General features: G+C 35.8%; 1 protein-coding gene across 1 annotated transcript in view; it reads left to right on the top strand.

Annotated features, from left to right (window-relative positions):
• Nucleotides 1-395: 395 nt before the first annotated feature.
• The window catches only part of LOC124143388 (transcription factor LBX1-like), a 47,753-nt gene continuing 23,119 nt past the window's right edge, over nt 396-25,029 (top strand). Inside the window, exon 1 of the mRNA XM_046512351.2 lies at nt 396-1,105. Within this exon, the coding sequence (XP_046368307.1) occupies nt 727-1,105 (379 nt within the window). The 5' untranslated portion in view covers nt 396-726. The remainder of the gene's footprint in view (nt 1,106-25,029) is intronic.

Below are 25,029 nucleotides of genomic sequence, written 5' to 3'. Positions count from 1 at the left end.
CAATTTAGTCAATTAACTGTTTATACACCTGACCTCACGTCTAAGAAAATTACTGCCCCCAAGTCGCGATCAAATCCGCGTTGGTCAATTGTTGAAGGTAAGCGAGCCAGTGACGTTGGCTAATTAAACTTGGGTGTTTCGCGTGGCGGGTCAGTGGTTACCTCTGCAATAAATTTATTCTCGCGGTTCCGTTAATTAATCATCCCCCCAAAACTGATGTCAGTGATTGGTATAGATATCCCAGAACAGCTTCCATGCGCGTATACCAAACGTGGAGACTCGCGAGGCAATTATTCGTCGCGCAAAGCATGCCGGGACGCGTTGATTGACAGTTAACGACAGCAAGCTCCTCCCCCCGGGGGCAATGAGGGATAATGTGGCCAACACTCCGCCTCTAGATCGGGCGAATCCCATTCACATACGATAAGAGAATCGTGTCCTCATTCGAAGCAAGGCTTAAAGACAGATATTGTGTTTTCTGTTTACAACGGAAAGACGTTGAGCGATACGGGCCGAGTTGACTGCTTTTCATACTTTGACGAAGCGAGATTACAAAAATTAGGATCCAACGCATGTTGCGGAAAGTACGGATTTTATGTGAAGTTTTTGAAAAGAATACTCCAACATTTGAGCATGACCTCTTTGCTTGAGTGCATGTTGTGAAACAGCGGAGGTTTGTTCCATCACCCAAAAACATCCGTCCGTCTGTCTGTGTGTCTGAAGACTATGTCGACGTCGAGTGGTGTGTCTGATTCGGAGGACAGTGGTCGAGAACAATACGAACCTATACATAGACTTGCTATGATTCGAGTTCAGCCCCCAAGGAACCCAAACAAACCATTTACGTCATTTAGCATCAAAGACATTCTCGGGTCCTCCACACCCCACTCTGTCCGCACGTGTACCGTAAATGGGGCAAAAATCGTGCGGCCATGGGACAGTGGTGTCAGTCACGACAGTGACAACTCCAGCGACGGTGAGGAAGAAATTAATGTTGATGATGACGACCCCCCAGCCTCCGTCAAATCCATCGTCTCCCCTTTAGACGCCCTCATGGAAATGGCCAATAAGACGTTTCAGGGCTTAGAAACACCCGAATCTGCAGGTGAGATTTGACTGTGAAATTTGTTTCTTCAGATCCATTCTATTTTCACTTATGGGACTGGTAGAATATTTACCGGAAATTCCCGAAATTCATAAGCACAATATGCCGATTTATGATTCTAGTATTTTCCCCTGGATTCGCGTGATCTTTTGTGCTATATCTAAAAAGAGAGAACAAACAAATGTGTTAATAATTTCCTGTTAGATTTATCAAAGAGAAAAATATTGATTCAATTGTCGCTGTAAAAACATAAGAAATATTTACCATTACGTTTAAACAAAAACATCATTCAAAAATCGGTATCATTTGTCGTAAATCTGTAATACACTGTACAAATAATACAATATTATTTTTAGGATAAAATCACATGCTTGTTATAAAAACTAATACATTCTTCTATGAGAACAGAATCCAGATGTTCCTATCAGTACATGAACATTTCCAATAAAATTGTTGCTATAATCCAAACACATCACTTGTCGTTATAAGTGTTCAAATCGTATTGTAAACCGACATGGAAACAATTACAAATGAGACTGAGATCTACAAAAAAACAAAGTTAAAAATGACAACTAGCCACCGTGGTATAAAACTGACAAGATTGGTGAACTGAATATGAAATAGGCATCACACTTCAACAATATGCAAGCAGTGGTTCCCAGTGTGTCCATTGCTCCGTAAATCATGCTGTCATTTTAATGCTATTTGCCACGATGTCAATTTCCATGATGAATCTCACTGAAATTTCATCAAGTTTCTCATCACTTATCTTGTCAATCAAAGCTGAAATAAATCAAATTCTAAAATGGCTTGAAATGTATTTGCTGCAATTAATATGTAACCGTTCATGTTTTGACAATGCTGTCAAACCTTGAAAGAGCACTTTCCTCAAATTGACATGCCTTCGATTGGAGATAAACGAAATGCGTCAATTTCCATAAATGTACATTACACATAGGATAAACAAACACTGAAATGTACAAATAGATAAATACATATAGCTACGATAATTATGGATTGATGTTAATGTTTCCAATCCAGTGATCGTCAATTATCATATACATGCATAGGCTGTAGAGTGAATAGAAACTCTAAAAAAATATTTTTTCCTGATACACCTTTACTGGTGTCAATATATTGACATTGGTTTATACATAATTAGTTTTGTGAACGTAATGACAAAAAGAATGAGTAAAAATCGATGGGTTCGATAAATTAAATGACAATACTGACAGTGCATTGTACACCACACTGTCAAAAGATTACCCAAGGGCTTATTATAAATAATTATTGAATCTAGAAAAATATAACATATGCATAACGTGCATTTAGATATTTTGAAGTCAATAGAACCCATTGGCTGTAAAAACAAACAAATCAACAAAAACAGTAATATAAAATAAACGCCGCTTTGACTGACACTTGAAATCGAAACCGTACTTCTCAGGAGGTGCATGCAAACATTTGTCACATTTTCGCAATATATTTTCATAGTACCACACACAAGTGCATAACATTTTACGATGATAGGTTTTGTAATTTAAACTTATGGTTTTATTGCTATTTTAAACACGTGTACGCCAATAATTCTGACAAGTGACAGTGCGTGAATAAACATGGTTGGTATTATTGCAATGTTAAACATTCCTGTCGACGAATGAATATGAAATTTACACAGTTTTGACAGAACAAAGGTGGCAAGAGATATTGTCACAGCAAAACGCCATGATATAAGTTACAGAGTGACCATGTACGTTTTAACATGCTTTAATTGACACATGTTAGCATGACCAGCACGGAATGTTCGTACATACTATGAAATTGACAACCAGAAACGAGTCATATTGTGAATGCGTTTTGGCACTGTCGTTTATTTGTCTAGATTGGGATGTGTAGTGAGTTATGTTTTGTGGAAAATCACTAACTGAAAAATAACATGCTCTGTGGTCCCCCAAAGATGAATTATTTTGGTGATTTCTTCTTGGTGGAATATACTAAACCTTCAACATACTCAAAGTCTGTAGCATCTTGAACAGTTTTCTATTAAAATACTTTTTTATATTAAACTCCTGCTGTGCAGTGTAATCAGTTTATAAAAGATATTAACTTTAGATGAGCTTCTATGTAATGCAGTGTTATTGTATAAAAAAAATAAAACATATTTAGTTTTCATTTAAAAAACAATATTAATAAAGTAATGAATGAAAACTTTGGCGTATTTATGAGCACAGGTGCACCCCCTCGTGTTTTGAATAAAGTCATTTCGTAATTGCTTTTGGCATGTGTTGTTACTAAGGAGACCGAGACATGTAAATAATAATCATACCACTACATGTTGTTTGTTAATCATATTCACGGACATTTTGTTCTATGGTCATAATTTACAAAAATGTAACCAATATTTTTTCCCACTTCGCCAAAATATGGCATTAATTCTTTCGTTAGGAGTGTTAGATTAATAAAATAGTCACATTTCCAACGACCACAGTGTCGGTGTGAACGTATGTCGCTCGCTAAGACAATGCATGAAACTGTAGAAGCTCCCTGTCAGTGTTGTTACATATGCGACATGTCGTTCCTGTTCCACCTCTCTGTCACCGTGAGTGACGATGCGCTGTACGGAGCTCTCCGTGTTTTAAAAGCCAACCGGTTCACACTCGAGTCTTTGATGTCCGCTTGTTGGGATGACAGCCCTTGTCTCGAGGATAAAGACTATGTCACATTTGATTGTCCGAGGTTGGTATCATCAGCCGGACTCCTCCGTCCGTGGCCGAACTGGACAGTTATGACCATAGGGATTGATGTATTGAGTACAGTCTGGGAAGAAGTCCAGAGAGAAGCATACGCTGAACTCATAACTCACAATATTCAGGTTTCCATATTGTCGGAGCAGATGGTATTGTTCGAATTGTTGAGGATACGCATAAAACAAACACAAGAAGAAAAATATGACATGAAGAGAAACGTTGATTTCAGGAAAGTACGAAAGTAACAAAACACATTTTCATACAGTTGAAGAACAGTATTTTTAGATAAAATTGGTGTATCTATGTTTTCGTATCATGAATGTGGACTCGGGTCTTTTTGTTTGGTGGTTTAAGTTCTTTATAAAATACAAATATACAATTGACCCAAAACACCATCCTAACACTATAGGATAATTGATTGAGTTTTATGTTTATTCAGACGATACTGCTTGTCTTAGTAATGCTTCCTTATCACGAGGGTTATACCAGTCAACTCAATTTTTCCAGATAAGGTTCACCAAACAATGATATTAAAAACAAATTATTAATAACCGGGAAACTGGTTATTTCTTTATAAGTTTCATGGCTAAGAAAGTGTATAAAGTATATTTTTTTTCATAATAGCCATCCTGTGAAATAGAACATGTGTCACCACGCCTTTAATCTATAATTACAATAGAAATGATGAATAAGTTCTAAGTCCGTATTCCAATTGTTCCTTGTATCATGTCGCCAGTACCTTCCATTATACCATTTATTCTTTCTGTGGTATATCCACCCCACAATTACTAAGGCAATAAAGTCGTAATGAGTGACTGTGGTATATTTCAAGAGTTTATAATGACATCCTTAGAGCTTCCTTACATTATGGGGCTTACCTTTACATCTCAGCCCACTGAAATGCCTCTCAAGAACAACACCCGGTTATAATGCGGACAATGACACGATTCCTTTAAGAAGGATTGAAATAGATAAGTCGGCTTCTTGTAAATATCACTGGCTATGAAATATGCTTTGAAGTGTGATAATTTATGGATATTTCATTTCAGGCCAATAACTGACTTTTTATGTTGAATTGGGTTATGAAAATGATAGAGATTGACTTGGGAAGTTGACTTTGTGAAATAATCTTACGTGGAGATTTACACATAATCAGGTGGGTGTGGGAATCGTTCCCTTCTAACATACAATATGATTCTCTATTTTGAATGAATTATAGTTAGTTTTTGACAGGTGTTTATGATGATTTTACACAGTCTTTACATCGTACTAGAAAAACAAATCGTACAGCTACTAAAACGTGTTATCAAATATTAAGGTATATTTTAGGTATGCATTTTTACATTCAGACAATTTCCTGATTGTACATCTCTTTGTACAGATATACTTACATAACATATTCACTATGTTGTCTAACTAGCTATGTTGTCACCAAATCTAATTATAATAATTTATGAACGAATACTGTTTGAATATGTATATTTATATTATTTTATCACATGTACACATCAACCAGTTATACTCAAATTTAAACTCCAAATTTTAAAATATATCCATCACATGATAACATAATTATTATTCATATCATATTCGAAATACACATCTCTTTATTGTGCCTGAAGTTTCCAACACAAAAGATGCATTCAATGATGCTTTGTAACTGGACTGAAATAGCTCTCCAATAATGATTCGTCCTAAACTAAAGGTTATCAATAACTTTGTAACTTGTACTTTAAAAAAAAAGAAAATAAGGGTACATACTATCATATAGCTTTGTCGTTCAGCTATCGTGAACTCGTCTTCAAGATTTCGCTTGATGTGTTATTCTCATGTAGTTGATAGTGATTCATGAACACATGTGTGGGTATGATAGGGAAGATGCTACTGAGATTTATTATGATTATGGAAAGTGTTTTGATTCTTTTTTTTATTACAATTAGCCTTTGATCTTATTGAGGTGCTTCTTCCATATTTGTATCAGTAGAAATGTATCCAAGAGACTTCGAATGTCATTTCTTACTTAATTTGAATCATATTCCATTTTCTGTGTCGATTTCTTAGAAATATGTGCCACGTGTATCAATGAGCTGTCCAGTTCTCGTCCGCTAGACACCACTCGAGTTTATTGCTGCCATCTTCTTCACATCAGTGGTCATAATGGTCAGTTATGACCACTCGAGTAGCCAGACAACAGTGGTCACTGTGTTGCCAAGTGGGCAGTTGGCTAATTGGAGTGATATAATCTGATATCCCCCTCTCTTGTGGTCCGGCCAAGATGGCCGTTTACTCCACGGGGCCATCTTTGACACTTGAAGCTGATTTACAATTTCACGGCTATTTGCAGTAATTTGTGGCTTCCGAGCATCTAGACTGCCCGCTGAGTACCAAATCGCTTTTACAATCGACATTTGTTGATGGCACTGTGTAAACGACTGTAGGAAACGGATTAGACTGTTTGTCTATCATCTTCATGATATGTACATATGTCAATTTCAACATGTGAAATGTACACGCTGTCGTTATCATAGATGAAAGAGAACATCTACAGCTATGTATAATTAATAGCGTTATAAATGTACAGCTGATATTTCAAATATACAACGAATGAATACATTCAAATAAAAATAACACGATCATACAAACTTCGTTTATTAAGTCAATTTAAACACGGAAATATTTGAAGTGAATATACGGCATCAATATTTACATTAATACGTTTGTTTTTACATCCAATGTTACAATGTGGAACCTGTTCACGTTCATGTTAAATCAAAGCTGTTAATCATATGTGCTTCTCAGAATATGCAGCAAATGTATTCCAAGCTATGTTAGTTAATTCTACTGTTGAAAGAAACATCGTGAATACGTCAATCAGCTGCTGTACAATCAACAATGAAGGAGAAGTGTTTCAATAGTTACAGATACTTTATTTACAAGTTAAGTCGTTAATTGCATCTTTTTTGTCATTTTTTAAAGGCTTCTCTGATCTTTTCTCTGATGTTGTTCTTATCCTGTCCCATCACCGTTATTCGTTTCTTTAGATTTCGCTTACTGGTTGTGTTAAAAACCCGGAATGCCACAATTAGAGCGAATGGCGCATTTTTCGCGGAGGTTTTCTGAATAACAATGTTAAAATGATGAGCCCTTATCTCCGAAGCTTGGCAAAAGAGGCGAAAAAAATGAGTATAACCGTGAAAAGAAGTTCTTTATTTATAACAAGGCGGTCAAAACCAGTGATGGGGAACCTTATTATTGTTAGCATTATCTGAATTAACATATTTTTGTCATAACTAGACGTCATTTTGTGAGCTAACGCGTTGGTTTATGATCATGATGTCCATATTTCAAAGCCTGATAATTGGCACTTTTGAGTCGAAAAAAGAGTGAGAACCTTTTACTGGGAATTCCAGTACCAAGCATGTTAAATAGAGACAGAGCTCTTTCACAGTTCAAAATTAGGAATCGTATTTTGTAATGAACTAAGGTCTTGGAGGAACTGAAAAAAATCGGCTCCAGAAAACCATTGCAAAAGCCCACAAGGCTGAGATGGCACTTCTTCGAAGATATAACCCATGGTATTTGATATGTTATAAATGATACTGTCAATTTGTCAATTTACCTCATCATCTAAATTTCAAATCAAATTAATTTGTGTCAAAAGCATTATTGTTCAGTCAGGACCTTCCCGATAACACGGTTGTGTCTTGAAGGTCCTTATACTGACAATGTAAATTATGTTTTAAGTGTTAAAGTTTTCCCATACCTCTTCTTATGGATATTGGTGTAATCTTCGATCTCATTTGAAACAATAATATGTCTGGTTTAGAAAATAAAATTTGCCTTATGATATCATAAAGTCGCGATTCTATGACCAATCCTAATATCAATTTAAATTGAGATAACAACCCACGTTTGAGTTTAATCATTATAACTCTGCAGTGATTTACTAATGTCTTTCTAAATTGCCCGGGGGTATTTTACATGTAAATCTAAAAATCATGTCTGGAAGCTACTAAGCATTTGCTTGGACGTATCAGTCTTCTTGATATAAGTGAATGATATGTGTCCACGTATATTTCATGTACATTTCTCAGTTAATGAAATTGATATATTACTTTTAATTACATACATTCACACAGTGCTTATAGATTACTCTTGATTGATGACACGTGGCTTGGGTATTGGATTGCATAATAAATCAGAGATATGCAATCGTTATTAATAAGTCACGTGTGTAGAATGAAATCAACATTCTTCCTGTCATGATGCATTTCAGTGGAATGTGCAACGCGTATCCGTTGTTAATACCAATCAATATCTACTTAGCGTCTCTTGTCATGTGAGCTAACGACAATCCCTCTTTGGAATTTAGATCGAGTTGCATATCGAACTGACGTGTAGGAGTGGGCCATGAAATAACTGTGATTGTGTCGAAACCGATGACCATATCCTCTTAGAGTGTAAATTTTACAATGACAAGATTTCCATTTTCATCCAATGTTGATATTCAATCTAAGGAGATCTTTGTGATGTTTACTAAATTTATATCAACGTCAGAGTCTTACATTGTTAATATACTTTCTTGCACTCTATATGAAATGTTTAGCAGGCGCCAGTACTTTTCGCGAACACCTGGTGTCATCACTGATTTTCAGTGATCCATTCATATATTTTTCACCACCACTTTGCCTTTTAAGCCCAATGGAATCTGTTTCGTCGGATAATCAAGACTGGTTATTAGCTGTCGTTGTATAAGTCGTATTATTGTATCCTTATTTTAATACATGTTGATATTTTATTCTATGTTTGCTTCTAGCATCTCTATACAAGCCTAGGTACAAAATTTTAGGTATTTTATCGTCAGTGTAAATGAACGTGGTATCATTACTATGTGATAGTGATTCATAAACACATGCTCATGATATGGTCGGAATTGTACAATCGACTCTGCTTTATGCAGACATTTCTATTGGATATGGAAAGGGTTTTTTCGCTTTATTTCATAACCTTATTAAGGCTGGATCATAGGACAATTTGTATCTAAATGTTATATTATTGTTGCCTATTATTTGACACTGAAGTAAACAAATTATGTTTGTCTGTCAATAATTGTTTCTTGTATGGGTGCCTAAAAAACGAGAGCCAGTTGTTGTTTTGTCACATTTGGATGGGGATATACTTACGTAACCCACAATGAATACCTGTACATGTACGATATTTTCTCGTGAAGGTTTCATATGTAGAAAACAGGAGATTTATTAATTATAAAAGTATTCATTTCTGATTGTCACCTTTTTCATAAATCAACAAACTATTGAATATATTGAGAGCTGAAAACATATTTAGCTTCCTCAGAATAAGACACTGGTCCCAGTTCGTCATTTACTTTAAACGATATTAACAGAAAATATACATCACATTGTCGGAACAAAGACATATGCACGCTTTCAAATTACATTTCATCCCGTGGTTTTCGGATTTCCTTTGTTATGTATTTATGTAATTTTAATTTTATTGACAACCAAGTGAACATAAAAATGTATTTCTTCTTAAAGTAAAAATATTCGAAAACATAATTCATGGAGACTATATTTGAAGCAAACTGTCTACTTGGAGTTCAGACGGTGACATTTTACAACAGTGATTGTTTTTGAAACCATAATGTCACTTTGAATAAGATATTTTAACATTTATGAAAGAATGTAATTTTCAAACATTTTTTCTTACAAGAATACATATCTCTGGCACACAACATATATTAAATGAACCAAAGAACGGAGGTTTAAAGTCATGTTTTCTAATGTGAACAAACCAGAAACGTTTACTTACGAGTTCAATTAGCTTCAAAACAATCAATCTTTGAAGCTGCTTCTTACGAAACTAATTTTCAATTTCCTAAAGTCGGTAAGAAACATGTTTCCTATCTAATATGTCATTGGGTTTTTGTGTGTTTTAATTTTTATGAAAAAACCTGTTCATTTTGGAAGCCCCCGTTCCTAAAACCCGATGAGGCGTTAGGGACTGTATCAAAAACTAATCCACTACCATTGTCAGTTGCGTTTAGCCACAAGCGGTGTTTGTTAATTTTTCTGAGGCGTGAGTGACGGTGACTATGCGATCAATCACCTTGTGAAATTGATTAGGTAATTAATTGTGACCCGACATGTGTTATGTACACATGTCTATTTCAGAGTAAACACAAAACGACAGAGAGGAAACCGATTAACACTCAGTTTTCGTTCAAGAACAAGAGATATATAAGTTTCTTCCATGAAATTGACATGTCTGTTTACAATATTCAAGGATTGACATTTTTTTCCAACAGGTAGGGATACCAGTAAATACTCTTCAGTACGTGCTTCATCCTTTTGATATTTGAAGTAGACACTTGTTTCAAGAATATAATCGTCGTCTGTGATTGAAAGTACGAACCATACCTGATACTGACAACAGTTTTCTTACGCGTTACATTGAAATTCACGAAAACATTGCCCCCCAAAAGACATATTTTAGAATAATTGTTTATTTTATTCTATACTGTTATCGAATTGTGTTTTATGCATACACATATTAAACAACAACAGGGAATATTCAGTCGATTGCATTTGTGTTGTCCCAGTTTTTGAGAACAATAAAATGAATTAAATCGACTAGTCATGGCAATGAAAAGAACATAAAGTTTTGTTGTAGTGTCCAAAGTTTATAAAAGCAATAATTTAGAATAATTGTCAAAATGAAACTAACAACGACACTAACATGAAAATTGGAAATAGTGTTGATGCCAGAAGTGGGTGTTGGATACAGTTGAAATCTACAATGTTTTGCCAATAATTTACCACGTTTTGTCTAACAAGGAAGCGTGATTCTAGTAATGTTATTAACCTGTGCTTCATAGACTATTGACTTTGACATATAGTACCAATCCCTGTTAATGTTCCCGTGTAAATGCAATTCAATAATTGCTATTGGCAAGTGTATACATAATAGATATCCTTGTCAGTTTCAACTTCCATCGAATAAGATAATTATCTCGCGAGGTAAAATATTATTTCGAGTTTTTCGAAACCTTTGTCAATTTTTACACGATTGCAAAACTGTAATGTTTTATCAGTGGAGTCGTGTAGTTATTATTTATTATATAATTTCATAATATAATTTTTAGTTTAATGTTATATATTTCAGAAGCGGGTTTAAGTTCAATTTAAATGAAACGAAAGGAATAACGACTGTTTGGAATAATAATACATTTGTTTTAAAATTATTGTAATTTTTGTAAACTCATTTTAACCCGTTTATGAAGAGAAATAATAATCAACAATATCGTCGAAGTTTATTTAAAATTTCATGCAAACTATGTCGTGTTTTTACTTATCAATATGGTTAACACCAACAGGTCAAGCGACGTTAAACAGTTTTCATTTATTATGAACTATAATCCTAAACTTATCATTGATATTTCATTCATTTTTTTAAGATGTGGTAATTTATTATTCCAATATTATCACATGTAATTCCCTAAATTAACGGGAAAAGCTATTGCAGACTTCTTTGTGTCATTTTATGATATGCGTAACTACATTGTCGTTCAATAAATCCTTTGATCGTGTCAGTAACATTTATCATGTCTATTACAGCCAATTACTGATCGATGTAGGGTAAACATAACAATTCAGCTTGTAAATTTCACGTACCCATAATGTTATTGAAGTATGATTGATAGGCTTTGTATCTGTCAATAACCAGTCAATTTCCGTCAATCAAAATATTAATCTCATATCTTTTCTTTTATCTAATCATATATTTATCATATTTTGATCAATTGGGTGCGCAAAATTAACGTTTGTACGAATTGTTTGGGAATCACGATCAAAACTTGTTTTCATATTTTGATTTATGTAATTGGCAGGTGAAATTTGTCCATATCACTCAATTTCAATGCCAGGCCACTCCATAAATATCATCTAAACGGGACGCTACTATATGCGTCCATTTCGAAATAAACGTCTATTTTCACAACACAGTTGTCAATTTTCCAACCATTGTTTATTGCATTTTAATAGATATAGCTCCTGTATTTCATCTGAATTTCACCCATTTCAGTTATCAAATTAATTCGGTACTATATGTCAAATAAAAACAGTTAATTTCCAAAATTAATACCCACACATGTATATATAGCTCTTTTCACATGACAATAATCAATGGTTGAAAATTTCAAATAATCAAACATTGAACTAAACTACCAGGCAAAGGAAAGTCTACACTCATGTTTGATGACGGTTTAAAATGAAACAAACAAGAAATGGTTACTCGATGGTGAGGTATTTGATACGGGTATCATGGTTGTGTTTTGAACGTACGTTTGCAGTGTTTCGGCGACTTTTTTAGGCCAAGTAACGCTTTGATAACGTTTGTAATTTTTGTCTTATCCAATCTTCAATATGCTTTCTTGTGGCCGGCAGTTTATATATCAAGTGTATGTCACAGTCCTTATAGATCTGACTTGTTTACTTCATAATAATTAGAACATGCATTCTGATATAGTCGGAATCGTACAGTGGCCACTGCTCTTATCTGTCTTAAGGTTATTGAAAGGATTTTGTTGCTTATATTGATAAATAAGTTAGCAGCAAATGTTTACATTATTATATGTATATTCCATATTGATAACTTTTCCATTGATAAGACAACTATTTAACACATTTAAAAGTTTTTTTCCAGAGCACACAATTACACATTATTTACATATATTGTGACTTTCACAAGTGCAGTATGAATGTATCTGTTTGTTATCAAACATTTTCAGCTCTGCCTCTCTAATCGTATCGTAGTTATAAGTCATAGACTCGTTATACTCTCATATAACAAACGTATACATACATATTATACACCGACATTTTCATAAGCGCGTGTGTGCGTGCGTGCGTGCGTCCGTGCGTGCATGCGTGCGTCAGTGTCTGTCTCTCTGTGTCTGTGTGATAGTATCTAACGTATTTTTTAGATCCGCATTGTTTGTTCGTTTTAAACGGTTTCCATTTTCTTATACTAAAATAGGTCTCTCAACAAATATCGTTGTTAAAGTTCATTCTTCGAACAGGTAAGTCTACAGTTCATAGGAGATATATTGTGAAGTATATTCCCAGGTGCTAGGTTGTACATGTTTATTTATTCTACCCATGACGGTTCAGACAGCGATTTCATCAAGCAATATATGTATTGATAGTTTGAAATTATATTTACATTTCTGTTGAAATATATAAAATTTTATGCCAGGTAAACTTCTGTATCGCAACGTTAATAATTAATCAAATTTGTGTTAGAATCAACAAGCACATATATGTCACGACTTGTAAGAGATGACGTCATTTGCTAGTACAAGTATCAATTAGCCGGATCCAAAGTCACCATTCATGATACTTTTTGCCGATGAGGCCGCTTAATGTGCAGCTGTATCCTTGACTCATTGCCAATTAATTAACTCCCAATTAGTGCTTGTCACATGTGTGATTGTTTTGATTAACATCTCACCGCGTCATCAAGCCTGCATGCATGTCACAATGACGTTATCTACATGACGTAATCACCAACAACAGACTGTTAGCGCCAGATCGAATAATTCCCAAGGGAGGTAATTCTACCCTACATGCTTTATCGTCATAGAAGGGACTGCCATTTATCACCAGCCCTGTTAAAATTTTATCCGATTTAGAAAAAGATCTCAATGTTTAAACGGACCATGTTGGTAATGGTTGTTGTTTTTTAAATTATAATTTTGTCTTTAATTCCTCGTCTTTCATTACATGTTACCATTTTTCATATCCAATATGTGGTCTTCATTTTTTTCCTGTTTACGAAAATATATATATTGAGCCTATTGGTGACGTTGTCACCATCTCAAAGAGATGACAAACTAAAGTGAGTATTATCAACAGCTGTTGTGAAATATACACTTAACAGTCACATTCTCGTGCAAAGCCAGGTATTAACCGCTAGTACCTGTCAATCAAGAAGGCGACGTGTCACACTCTATGTATTCAGCGCTTTTAAATTATACATCGTATGACAAGCTAGATGTATCGAATCAACACATATTCATCTTCGATAAAGTAATCAAAAATATTTAACTGTGACGTAACCGAATTTCTTCAGGCGCCAAATGTTTTAGTTGTTTTCGTTCGTGGTTTTCACATCAGATTCAAAGTTAATTTAAATTGAATTTGACACGCGTTCTCAAAAACACATTTCATTAAAACAGTTCTGTTATCTCTTTCCGTTGAATTTGCGAATTATCGAATGAGTTATATGTTTCGGATTTTCTTATTCATAATATTTCTTGATTTATTTTTCAGGCTTTGGTGTTTCTGGCTATTTTGAATGTCATAGAGATTTGAAAAAGTAAACATATTTCGAAACTTATTCGAGTTTTCTAAAGCTTGACAGCGGTAACGTGATTATTTCCCCTAACAAGATTACTTGATGTCATGAGGTAGAAAGGTTTAAACTAATTTGAAGTGATGGTTTTGCATTTCTTTTACTGTAAAAGAAGAATTTTACTAAATTTGACAGCTAAATTTGGCGATAACCAAAACTTTTTAAAGAAATATGTCTAGCCCGATAAATAATTAACTTTCAACATACGTTTTGTGTCGTATATTATTGATCGACTGGCAACATTTCGCATCAACGAGTGTTTTCGCTATAAAAACACGTAGAGCGGCTTTGAATATTTCAAAGTGACACATTTTACTTTAAAAATAAACGTAGAAAAAAGCGGTTCTTTGATCAAAAGTAAATGCGTCAGCCAAGTTTGTAAATACTAATAATTTGGAATGTACATTGCAAAGTTAACGTTGGATATCAAGATGGCGGCCTGCTGGTCACGTAGAACGTCTAAAGCAGTACTGGTGTCTGTCAATCTCGTAACAGGGGAAATTAAATTCAGGAAATCTGAAATAAATACCAATGGAAGAACGAAATCTGTTTTAAAGCCATCACATGTTTTATTTTGTTTAAATAAGACAGCAGTTAGTTCATATCTTGTGCAAACATAATCCGAGTTTCACACGGAATTCAAAACTGTCGACTCTCAAAGGAATTCTGGGAATAATGAAGCTGCGCCTGCGTGACCTTTAACCTTGTTACTGGGATTGTTCAATCTCGTAACAAGGCTAAAACCAATTGTTAATCCTTTTTTAAGGGGAAGTATCTCGAGGATTTCTCCTGTGTGAAGTGTTTGCTCCTAAGTGAGAATGACCTTACCATCTGTGATAAACCAATACGTTGTCCTGTAGTGGTGAAACCAGGCCTTCAGTGTACACCGGGAATACCCGATGATGCTCGAATTAAAGGAACACGGCACAAACGTAAACACGTAAACAAGCAAACAGCATGAAACGACAACAAACCAGGAACAAATCCCTTTTCAAGTTCAAAACGATATTCATGTTTCTTTTCGGTTACTTGGCTTTGGCGTCTTTGAGGAGGTTAGATCTCTCTGGAACATGGCCATCAACAGAAATTCCTTCTCATGGCGATTCAATTAACTCTCTTTGAACCCTTCTTCGTAACTGTTGCTGCCACTTTGGACTGATTCTGCTTGTCTTGGTGCAATTTTCAGAAATTTTGTAAATGCTTAACCCGCATAGTGGCATCTCATTTGTTCATTAGGTCTTAAAGACGTGCCATCAGCTGTCACTCGTGTTATGATGGCCAGGTATAAGTGTCTCTTTCAGTTTTTTATCACCATATGTTGTGCGTTATGGCTGTGTCACGTACATGTCAGTTCTTCAAAGAAACTGACCACGCTGATATCGTACATGAAGATGGAGGTTACCTTTGAAACAAATTCGTAAAATAATTCCCATCAACTGACATTTTTGTCAAATATATGACATGCACAATTTAACAGATTTGGTAGGGGTCAATACGATAGTGATTGCAAGTCCTAAAGTTCAACGACTTCAACGTGTTAACACAATCCGTTTCATCTCTTGGTTTGAGATTGAAATTAATTTATTCAATACGACAGGGCTTTTGTACTTACCTTACGCCATAAAATAGCATGTAAGTATTATTACAAGATTATCTTCTCTACAATTTGCGTGTCATGCGATTTATTATAATCATCAGTATTCCTAACGTAATGTAAAAGAAATATCCTATCATCAAGATAGATTTGATAGTATTTAGACTTCGTGGGGTTCTTTTTCAAATAAAACATATTCGGTGACAGAAAGATCAAAGCCTTGGTTAATATAAATCTTTCATTGACACTGGAGCAAAGTTATAATTCAAAATGTCACATAAACAAGACAAGACGGATGACTTTTATGTCATTCTTTCAAGATCTTTTGATAAAAGGTCCACGACACGTGTCTTTTTTATGTGATATTCAATTACGTGCACATATGCTAATTACCCTTTTTTAGAAGAAAAAAATATGATTCATATTAGTGATTTACAACCGACAGTTCCGTCACCTCGTTTTGGGTTCGGTTCAGTCTCCGGTTACGGTCACTACGTTTAAACTTTTCGAATCAATATCTTAACTCAACACTTTTTAAACGATCCGCGATACATGTAATGTAAAAAATGATTTGGGCGGCACACAAAAAATATCAAAAAAATTCTCGACATTTCTTGAAAATGAATAATTTCCAATAATCGATTTGCACTCCCGAATTCCACCATCCGTTGCCTTCGGAACTGGGTAAGAATTTGGACGAGAGAACAGCAACTGGGAACAGATGGTATTGCTATTCTTATTCAATTTGCTAAGTACACCAAAGCTCGGGACACTGAGGGAGCTTAATGAGCGTTCAACTCACAATGACGGATTTACCGCGTGTGAGAAGCCTTAAAGCAGTATGGCGCATTTTGCAGCTCCCATATCCTGTTTAGTATAGCAAAGTAAATTCGCACTGGTACGCTAGTTAAAACTGTTCGGCTGGAACAGCAAAATCAACTTAGCGAATTATATCAATCCCGTAAGGCTTGTCTGGCAGTGTAAATCTGTGTTTGTAAAGTCATTCAGTGGAAGTAACACTTTGGTTCCGTAATGTTTGTTTGTTTGTTTAACACCGCACTCAGCAATATTCCAGCTATATGGCGGCGGTCTGTAAATAATCGAGTCTGGACCAGACAAGCCAGTGATTGATATCATGAGCATCGATCCACGCAATTGGGATACGATGGCATGCATCAACCAAGTCAGCGAGCCTGACCACCCGATCCCGTTAGTCGCCTCTTTCGACAAGCATAGTCGCCTTATATGTATTCATAAAACGGTTCTGTTGACACACTTTATACTGGACATGGGTAGATGGTGATTTCCTTCTTTATGATTCTTACAGTTGGTTGGCGACCAGTTATACGGTTGATAACTTTATTCCGTTGCAAATTATTTACATTTTAAATTTAGTTTTAAAATCATTTGATTAACAAAAAACAGAATTTGACAAAAATGAGGATGAGGTGAGGGTACAGTTAAGGATGGCGTGAGTTATTGAAAGAATATTAATGCATTGTTCTCAATGAAATTATTATTGTTTGGATATGAAGTGCGAATATTATGTGCATTGTGAAGTAGACACTGAACAACTTGCAATTACAGCAGCGATGATTGACAAAACACTATTGTAAATACACACGTAAGCAGATCCTTTGTGCAAGTCATGGCAAATAAGAGCATTCACCGAAATAAATGATAACACTTTAATATATGAGTGAAGGAATCCTTTGGTTGCTGCTATGTATAATAAAACATGAAAATAGTGGTATATTAGTTCAGTATTTACACTTGTATACAAACGTATTCGAATGTTTATTATTTCGCTTTTGCAGTTTTGCGTATTATGAAAGTCTTCAGTGATAGATAATATCAGGAATGTTTCTGTTGCGAAAACGTCGTCGCAATTACATCGTGAATTGGTTCATTTATGTTCAGAATTGTTAATTTCGTTACCAAGAATCATTCATAAGTGCATTATATAGTTGTCAAACAACATCATTTATGTCAACGTACGCTAACAGAGACACAAAGCTAGGAAAAACACAATAATAGTCGATATCATGGATATGAAACGCTGTTACCATTTTGGGATAGTCTTTGAATAGTATTTGATTAATAACTGAAATACAACTACTGATGTAAGATAAAACAATACCGCCATTCCTCGCCAACATATAAATAATTTTACGTTTCATATCGAGCAGCTTATTATCATTTCATATTCAACAACTTATTCACATTTCATATTCGATAGATAATGTCCATTTCATATTCAGTGAGTAATGTGCACGTCATATTCAATAGATAATGTACATTTCATATTCAACAGCAAATTAACATTTCAAGTTCAACATCTTCTTTACATTTCCATATTACCTGATGATATATTTAATGGCTTATTAACATTTCGTATTCAACGTAAAATTATACATTTCATAACACAACAGCTTATTTACAGCTTATTGGGGCATGGATCCAGCAGTATCGCTGCAGTGAGGCTCCAGGGTGAGTTAAGGATGGGTTGAGGGTAGAGTTAAGGATGGGTTGAGGGTAGAGTTAAGGATGGGTTGAGGGTAGAGTTAAGGATGGGTTGAGGGTAGAGTTAAGGATGGGTTGAGGGTAGAGTTAAGGATGGCGTGAGGGTAGAGTTAAGGATGGCGTGAGGGTAGAGTTAAGGATAGCGTGATGGAAGAGTTAAGGATTTGTTGAGGGTAGAGTTAAGGATGGCGTGATGGTAGAGTTAAGGATGGGTTGAGGTAGAGTTAAGGATGGGTTGAGGGTAGAGTTAAGGATGGCGTGAGGGTAGAGTTAAGGATAGCGTGATGGTAGAGTTAAGGATTTGTTGAGGGTAGAGTTAAGGATGGCGTGATGGTAGACTTAAGGATGCGGTAAGTGTAGAGTTAAGGATAGCGTGAGGGTAGAGTTAAGGATGGGTTGAGGGTAGAATTGAGGATGCGGTGAGGGTAGAGTTAAGGATAGCGTGATGGTAGAGTTAAGGATGGGTTGATGGTAGAGTTAAGGATGGCGTGAGGGTAGAGTTAAGGATAGTGTGATGGTAGAGCTGAGGATGGGTTGAGGGTAGAGTTTTGGATGGGGTGAGTGTAAAGTTGGGATGGCGTTAGGGTAGAGCTGGGCTGGGTTGAGGGTAGAGTTAAGGATGGGTTGAACTCCTTGGAAAGGTTGACACATTTATCCAAAAAAACTCCGGCGAACTGACTGCTTGCACCAATTATCCTCCAGTACTGCTCGATACTTCATACCTTTGTCTCGTGTAATACTATTGTTCCCCATCAACGGTAGCGTTTCAGGGTAGTGTTACCGCCCCCTTTCCCCTTATCCCCGCTTACGCTGAAGTGGAACATAATTGAAGACGAGATTCCGAACGACCGTAACGCAATATATGTAAGCGACAAAACCCTTTCTATAGTCGCAAGAAATCCCTGCTAAAAGCAGAGTCGATTGTATGATTCCGACTGTATCATGAGCATGTGTTTATAAACACTATGTAATAGTGATGATACCAGTAAGGATGCACTATCAAAAAGTGATGTTACACTATCAAATAGTGATGATACACTGTCAAATAGTGATGATACACTATGAAATAGTGATGTTACACTATCAAATAGTGATGTTACACTATCAAATAGTGATGATGCACTATCAAATAGTGATGATACACTGTCAAATAGTGATGTTACACTATGCAATAGTGGAGATACACTATCAAATAGTGATGTTACACTATCAAATAGTGATGTTACACTATCAAATAGTGATGTTACACTATCAAATAGTGATGTTACACTATCAATTAGTGATGATGCACTATCAAATAGTGATGATACACTGTCAAATAGTGATGATGCACTATCAAATAGTGATGTTACACTATCAAATAGTGATGTTACACTATCAATTAGTGATGATGCACTATCAAATAGTGATGATGCACTATCAATTAGTGATGATGCACTATCAAATAGTGATGATGCACTATCAAATAGTGATGTTACACTATCAAATAGTGATGATACACTGTCAAATAGTGATGATACACTGTCAAATAGTGATGATGTAATATACCTTTCGGAAATCAAGGCAGCAAAATGTTGTTGTTTTTACCCTTAGTCACTATGTCGTGTCAAAACGAACGATGGTTTTAAGTTGGTAATGTCTTTGCAATATGTGCTAAGATACTTTTTGTTAAAAGTAATATAGTAAAATATTAGTTGTAACGTATGTTTGTTGATCCATTAATTACCATTTGGATACGAACGTGTTTCGTTGATGTGTCAATGTTGTTCCGCGAAGTAAACGTTTATGTTAAAGATGGCGTTTATAGTGGCTGGTTTTAGTCAAGTATATTAGTATACTTGGGCAAGAGTTTTTACAAATATGTTTTTAATGTATTTAAGATCGCGATTATTAATCTAAATATATATGACACACCTATCTATCACCTTTTATCATGCCTGATACCTGTGATATGTCAGCCTTTTGTGCCACAAAAACAAATGTACAGGAAATTCTTGTGCACTTTCATCTTGACAAAATATAACGGTTTTCTTTTCATAAATTCGTTTGACGTTTGTACAGAAACATAAAAAAATAGTCCAGGTAATCGTGATTTGATATTGATGCGTTAACAAGGTTAGACACCATAAGTGAAATCCACACCTAAATAAAGAGCTGTACCAAGAGGCCGGAAGTCCCAAAGAAACACTTGGCCTAAAAACGTGACAATGGAATTTCCTATTTTGCACGACACCGTTCTCAAAACAGCACGATAATGCAGGCCTTGTTTGGGGGATGAACCAGAGCTTGAAATGGTAGATGGAGGCTTCATTTAATTCGTGCTGTAGGTTAAAGTACCTAATTATATTTGAGAAAAGTGGTAGTCGACCAACTATGTACCACCTCGGGTCTACACCCAGTATCGGGCGTCCAAAATGAACATTAATTACGCATTAAAATAGTACTTATAAATAGATCTTTCGTAGAAAATGTTTGCATCTGATGATGTTGAGAATTGCCTTGCGTAGCGTCAAGGTAATTGGCAGAGTATTTCGTTTTCTTTAGTGTAAATACGGTATTTAGGGTGAGGTGTTCAATGCAAAGTACCGGAAATGTGTCTAAGATCACGCGATATCTTTGTGAGGAGTGTAGTTTCCGGAAGATTTCATTTGTTCCAAACCAAACATGTACTTTGTGAAAAAAGTCAACCCTGAACAAATGTGGGTGATGAGCATTAATGAATCCGATTGCCCTCGAAACTACCCCTGATTTACAGCAGTACAAAAACAAAATGTGTATGGGTCTTAATAGTTGTTGTTACTTTTGTAAACAAAATAACAGAGATGACAAAAATGTTTGAAGACATTCCTAGTGTATTGAAATGTAAGTCGTTTATTCTCTGAAGTTGTTGTCTTTTGGACACGCCAGCTAAATAAATTATGAACAATAATAATGAACAGCATGTGGGATATTCAGTTACGGGTAAAATATTTTCCAACTTTCGGGACCTTTTGATATGGAGAACCATTACGATGTAACACCGTCGGTCTTTGAAGTGTCTTTTTTATATTATCACGCGATATTTTCCGTGAAGTATGTTCCTGTCATACAAGACGTCATGAAAATAAGTCACACCAGACAACACACCCCGACCCACCCGACCCACCCGACAAGAAATGGGGCTAGAATACATTGTCTGCTAAAACTTACAATCTCCCTACAATTTGAATAAATAATTGGAAACATTGGTATTCTATCCTGTCAACATTTTTCAAGATATATAAACATCATTGATATTCATATTTCAAAACTGAGTCGCCCTGTCAAATAATCTTTGTGAATGACCTTACAGTCATAACTTGTGTATGATGTCTGTACATGAAACTGTGGTTTATCGGAGGTGTTCGTATCGTGCATCCATTCCTGTTAAAACACACCTTTAAACGTGTAAAAGCCGAATTGTACAAGTATGTTAATACCCTGTCTGGATCAAGAAAACATAAAAATGATAAAAATGATAAAATAAAATATCAACTGGCTATGAACCAGCTACTTTGTCAGTGCAATGCCCGTCCCGCATTATACCATTAACACAGACTGATAATGCTATCTATTCGCAATGTATCCCCTCGGGGGAGTGTTTTGCACGCTTTGGATGTTGTATATCAAATAAAGGGCAAAATAAATCTATATGACTTGAAAATGGACTTAACATCAAGCACCTTGCCTTTGATGTGTGTTAGTATCATGTTTACAGACGCAAACACGAGGCAGAGTGTAGCAGTATTTTGTAACCTGATCCGGGTTAGTCTGCCTCCCAAAGCGAGGCTCGTCCGGAGAAGCGTTGCGTTGGGCGTTGAAATATGTACCGGCGAAGTTTTATCTGAGCATTTCGCACATTTTGTGACACTTAGCATTGGTGTAAACTGGTGAAAACGTACGTACGATTCCTCAGCTGATGAAAGAAAGTGAGAAGGATCGAGGAGAGACGTACAGCGAGCCCCACACATCGCACTCAGATGCGTCCTCTGGGCATGCGCCGCCAAACCAGGCTCCGCACATAAACGATTTAACAAGCCACTGAGACGGAGTACGGTGGCGACTGTTACTACTTTTAGTATTTTGAAATGAGACTCTTTTCAGCGTCGCTCTTGTGGTAATAGGTGAAATTATTGGTGGAGAGATTTTTGTGGGGTAAATTCGTTTATTGTGACATGTGCATAATGAGTTGAAACACACTAGTGCCCCGTTCTGAGTTAGTGCACGTGGGGCACACATTACGGTCAATCATTCCGTGTGCTGGTTGAAAAGGTTGCGGCCAATGGGGATAGGGGATAGACGTTTAGACTTTGTTTGGTGTGCGGGCTTGGGGTCGTGTAGTATTTTTTGTTTTGGATTTGGGTTTGTTTTTTTATTGGAAGTGGCGACAGGGGCTGTGGGATGGTTTGTCAAACCGGTTTCTACAAAAATGCGGAACACTTATAACTCGGAAACGGGTAAGGGAATCTATATGGCAGAAGGAAATTAAAAACTTCGAAGGATCTCACGATCTGGGGGATGGGACTGTAGAATGGTTTGTACACTTCGAAGGAAGCAGGTTTAGTGATGTTGACGTTAGCTTGTAAAGGTGACGACGTAAATAAGGCAACGACAACAGTAACGACTATTATCTTTAAAAATGTTTATTACATTAAAGCATACCGAAAAAGTTACTACTACTACAACTATGGTCATATTTATTATCATTATATCTCATCATTATACATCATGACGCACATATCAGGTTCCTATCTACCCTTGCCCGCCAAATGATGTCAGTTAAGCCCGGCGCCTGAGCAAACAGCTCAAGTAAGGATTTTCGTTCCGTTTTAGTTCCTGCTCCGTATGGAAATCTCATCACCACAACCGCGGAAAATTACATCCTATAACGCTTTGAAGTTGATATCACCGCATGCCATCAGCCCTAGGTTTTTATGCCGATCCCGAAATTACAGACACCCAAAATGATCGCCGCTCATTTTTCACGCTCCTGAAAACAGTGCTATGCGATGAGCTTCTGCTAGATTTTTCATTGCTGTTTTATTAGGTCATAGTTAGCAGATAAACTGCCATCCGTGAGATCCTTCGAAACTTTTATTTCCTTCTTCCAGACAGATTCCCTCATCCCTTTCCGAGCTATAAGTGTTTCGTGTTTTTGTAAAAGCCGGTGTGTACAAATATACGCAGTGGTGGTCGTTAAAACGGAAAACGACCCAATTGACTCTTTATGCATGATTCTGGTTTTGGTTAATTTTGGGAGGTCTAAAATTGTGAAAGAATTGATATACAGTTGTGATAAAAGCATATTCGTGATGCCTTTTACTTCGATAAGTGACAGTTGAAATTTACACCCATGTGAACTATATGTATTTGAGTCATAAATCATATGTTTCAGTTTTATTTGAGTGACTGTGAGCTTGTATAAGTTATCCATGTTATCTTAATTATGCCATTCTTTGTACGTTTGTTCATGGTTTCTAGCTTTAAGATAGACTCGGAAATTTCCCCAATATTTACGTGGTTGTTCGTTTTTCCAAGATTATTTGCGCGGCTGCAGAATTACGTGGACAGTTCTTATTAGAACTACTTGGTGCTAGATCATCGCGTGATGAAGGTTTCTGTCATATTTGAGGTTTCTTTTTTTTGCAAATCTTACAACAGACAAGAAAAACAATATTATTGCTCATGGAGTGAAAACCAAGCGCTGCTTGTTGCTCGTTGCTTAATAAACTTATATATCTCTCTAATGTATTCAGCGTAATAGGGATGAGTTGAAAGGGTTGAAGAGCGTGTGTTGCTGTGAAATCTTTTTCGTTTTAATTATTGATTGGTTATTCATGATTATCTGTTCATTTTATTTATTTATTTATTTATTTATTTATTTATTTATTTATTTATTTATTTATTTATTTATTTATTTATTTATTTATTTATTTATTTATTTATTTATTATTGTTATGATAATAGTAGATTGGGCAGGGACATTTTTTTAAATCACCCTCAAAATTCATGGTCGCACACACAAACATACATAACCGTACAGAAAAAGGTCATGTATAACGATGCAAGATGTTTGTCTACTTATTCACACAACAGTTTGAATAGGCTTCAAAAGAATCAACTTTATGAAATATGATAACCTTCAACTTATTTGTGGGACGAGCTCGTCAACATGAACATATCATATTTGCAAGATCATATCAAAGGATATTGCATCTACACTTGTGTAGATGTCAACATTTATGGTATTGAGAAGCATTCCATATGAAATTGTTTACAATGCGCTGTAGTGTATTTCATCCTAATGTCTTGCCAATCTAAACTTTAATAAACTCCCACTCACTGGATTATGCCCTCGCGAGGCACATTTTATTAACAGAAACGACGAGAATTAAATCACAGGTGCGCGAGTTCGTCCCGGGACACCTGTTGACAACAAAAGAACTGCATGCCGCGGGATGTTAATTTCGATGTGCAAATCTGAATGGCACTTGTCATTAAAGAGCATATTCGGTGTAGTAGCTGCAACTGTCGACAATATAAAAGTTACATGTGCGCAGATATCATGGCACACAAAGCTTAAATTGTCCAAGCAGGGCCTTTCCTGATTT

Source organism: Haliotis rufescens, unplaced genomic scaffold (assembly GCF_023055435.1).
Source record: "Haliotis rufescens isolate VD_foot unplaced genomic scaffold, xgHalRufe1.0.p SCAF_12, whole genome shotgun sequence".
In the NCBI taxonomy this organism is placed as follows: Eukaryota; Metazoa; Mollusca; class Gastropoda; order Lepetellida; family Haliotidae; genus Haliotis; species Haliotis rufescens.
The sequence above is the reverse complement of the archived record's forward strand: the minus strand, read 5'-3'. Positions and strand labels throughout refer to the sequence as shown.